Source organism: Malus sylvestris, chromosome 6, assembly GCF_916048215.2.
Source record: "Malus sylvestris chromosome 6, drMalSylv7.2, whole genome shotgun sequence".
Taxonomy (NCBI): Eukaryota; Viridiplantae; Streptophyta; class Magnoliopsida; order Rosales; family Rosaceae; genus Malus; species Malus sylvestris.
Window position 1 is genome coordinate 2,804,170 of NC_062265.1, and position 3,183 is coordinate 2,807,352.

General features: G+C 33.4%; 1 protein-coding gene across 1 annotated transcript; it reads left to right on the forward strand.

Moving 5' to 3' along the window:
• The first annotated feature begins 515 nt into the window (after positions 1–515).
• Positions 516–2,719, forward strand: LOC126625384 (uncharacterized). The gene is made up of 3 exons (XM_050294488.1): positions 516–711; positions 1,272–1,383; positions 2,436–2,719. The coding sequence occupies exons 1-3, from the start codon at positions 587–589 to the stop codon at positions 2,538–2,540; spliced, it is 342 nt and encodes a 113-aa protein (XP_050150445.1). The 5' UTR covers positions 516–586; the 3' UTR covers positions 2,541–2,719.
• Positions 2,720–3,183: the final 464 nt, after the last annotated feature.

Consider the following 3,183-nt stretch of genomic DNA (forward strand, 5'->3'; position numbering starts at 1 on the left):
GATCCAGACATGATTTTGATCTGAATCGACAACCTTCACAGAGTTTCAAGAGAGCTTCGATTGAGCTCGTTAACTTCACAGATTTACGCCCAGATTGTTAAATCCAACCAGGCTCTGAGGCCATGTTAGTTTTCCTTGAATCAATGAGTGTTTTGATGAAGATGGAGCTGAACAGAAAACACACAATAAACAAAAGCTGGAGAAAACGAATGGTTTCTTGTTCTTCTCTGCATAAACTTTTTTCAGAGGAATATTTCTTCTTACTGCAGAAAATGAGCACTCACGTGCTTTACATTAACTGAAGGTCCTTAACTTGGGACCACATAAACTACTACATTTCATCCTAGACACACATCTTTCTAATTTCATGGATCTATCAACACATGACACTCATGGCCTTTTTACAAAACTAGACATTTACACTTTGCCTCATTCTGCACAAGTGGATACACCAATCTAAACAAAACTTATTCTAAAAACATTTCAGCTCAAATACTTATAGTTCAACAACTTTGAGCATCTGGTAGTTTTCTACTTTGGTTAATTGGTCACATTTTATTTAGATCCTAGAAAGATTGGGGGGTTTATGAGATATGTATTTGTGCAAGATAAGGCTTTGGATGCTTTAGCAATTGAGGACAAGAAAAGGCAATATGCTGCTGTGGAGAACTATCTCGAAGATGTATTGCATTCAGCTCTAGCGACTTCAGAGTAATGTACCACTAACTTATTGTTGTCTGATTGTGTCTGTAAAACTATATAGTTTTGTTTGCATTATTAAAGAACTGGTAGATCAAACTCCAAAAGAGTTGTTTACCAAACAACATTATGCATGTATTAGGATGTTCATTCCTTTGTACCGAAAAAGAAATTACAAAAGTGGCTACTTCTCTCTTAGTGATTAAGTTTGAGATGGATGCATAATTTTATGCTATTCATGTTTTATGGTTCTCCATCAGATGTTTTTGTGTCTAGACTCTAAACACAATAGCACCTCAATACAGTAAGCTTGGGTATTAAATATAATTGTCAGAAGACGTTGTATTGGAAGAGTTCTTTGTCATTATAATTTCTTTCGTTTAATATAAAGTTATAAATCCATAGCCTTCAAATTCTGAGATAAGTGGACAATGAATTTAAGGGTAGCAGTAGACTATTCAGTGCATTTGATACATATATTATATGCATTGTTTATGTTGTAGGATCCAAGATAACTGCAAAGTAGAACCATACTATGGTCGCGTCTTTCTAACTTATGTCATTTTCAGTAGCTTTCTTCCTTTGCTTTCGGATTTAGGACTTAACATCCGTGAAGCACATGTCTTCTCGACAACCGATGGCTACTCTTTAGATGTATTTGTGGTGGATGGATGGTCTGTTGAGGTAGTTTTCTTTTACTATATAACGTGTCTATCGTCATTCATTGTGTATTGGGTTTTATTTTCCATTACAGGAGTTCTTTTATTTTTGTTGTATCTTTTGTCAATCATTTTAGTTGTTTTCATACATGCCAAGTTTTAATCATTAGTCAGTGGATTTTACCTCTTTAATTTCTCTGATAATGGGGATGGTTTCGATGACATCCTTCGAGGATACCAATAAGCAAAGCCATTTAATTGATCAAATTGGGTGCGAAAAATCAAATTTTAGGGGAAAGTGTAGTCATGTAAGATGTCTCCAATTCACATAAATTGAACAATTTGATGATATATTAACAAATGTTAATTGATTTATAGGAAACAGAGTCAAACTTTTTGTTTTCGAGAATTCTTGCTACTGCTTGATCAATGCTTTGTTTATACTGTGTTTTGCAATCTTTGGTATTCTATATCTGTTAAATTGCTGCTACATGACAATCAAATTTCGTATGTATTTATTATAATTTTAAATTCCAACAAATTTGAACAAGTTCACAATCGACCTTCATCTCCATCTCCACCATTATGTTATTTATTTCTTTTTGGCTGTGGTTGAGGTAAACATGAACAGAAAATGACAGAACACACACGCATTCTCGTCTATGGATGTTTCCACACTCCAAATGCTTTTATGCGTATTTTAGTCCTTGCTAATTAAGATTTGTGGTTTATCTTCCCTGCACTTTATATTTTTTGTATTTTTTTCAAAATCTAATGAAGCAACCAGAAAACCCAACTGCTCAAGCTTTCAAAATTCAATAATAGTATAGAAAATAATAAACAACTGACCTTTTCTATATGAAACCTCAATAGCACGTTCATGGCGTGTGAACCTCAATTTTGCTTGCAACTATTAGAAGGCTAAGAGTTAAAGGAATTCAAGTTTCATATAAAACCATTAAGTCTCTCTATCTCTCTCTCTCTGTGTGCGTTGGTCTATTACGTCTATCTACTTTGCTTATTACTTACGTACCCTTATCAATGAATTTACTGATTGCAATTGTTAAATGTTACCAGGGTGAGAAAGGGATCACCGATTTGAAATCAGCACTTCAAGTAAACATAAGAAAGAGATTTTTTTTGCACAAAGTTGAAAAAGATTTAGCAGCTGTGACGGACTAATTTTTGGAAATGTAGACGAGCATATTCACCTAGGATGAGTGGACTCTCTTGCTTTTTCTTTTGCTTCTCTTTTCATTCCCGTGTGATTTCGAATCTCCCTATGCCTGTAGTTGGGATATTATGTCCAATGAGCTTATAATTCGAAAGTTCCCAATATTTGGTCCCTGGATAATTGAATCTGTAAGCATTATACATGTTTGTATTTGAATAAAATTGTAGCAATTGTGAGTGATATAATTCATGTCTTTGGTAGAGATCTTATTATAGTTTTTACAAAGATTTGGGACAGAATCACCTTTTCATATCATGTGGGGTATTTGGAAAACCTGTACCTGGAAGTGACCTTTTTATAGTTTTTCACAAAGATTTGGGACATTAATGTCACTTGCTCATAGGGTTCTTTACTAATAAGAATCTGTAGTATAGGGTATTTGATAAGCATCACAATGGATTCATTTGACATCTAATCTCTCACCCTAACCCCATTGTATTATATCTATATGAATAGCTATGTGATATATTATACAAATACTATCTTTTGTTTCTTATTGAAGATAAATATGTAAATAAATTTTGATATGGATGTAAATAGATTTTAATATATTTCACACATTTAACATAATTTTAAAACTCCCAACATTGC

What these genes read in the sequence shown, in the direction of transcription:
- LOC126625384 (XM_050294488.1), top strand. Translation starts at nt 587, where the DNA reads ATGAGATATGTATTTGTGCAAGATAAGGCTTTGGATGCTTTAGCAATT. An exon ending in TCAGCTCTAGCGACTTCAGA is followed by an intron (nt 712 to 1,271) that starts GTAATGTACCAC and finishes CATTTTCAGTAG; the next exon opens with CTTTCTTCCTTTGCTTTCGG. An exon ending in TGGATGGATGGTCTGTTGAG is followed by an intron (nt 1,384 to 2,435) that starts GTAGTTTTCTTT and finishes AAATGTTACCAG; the next exon opens with GGTGAGAAAGGGATCACCGA.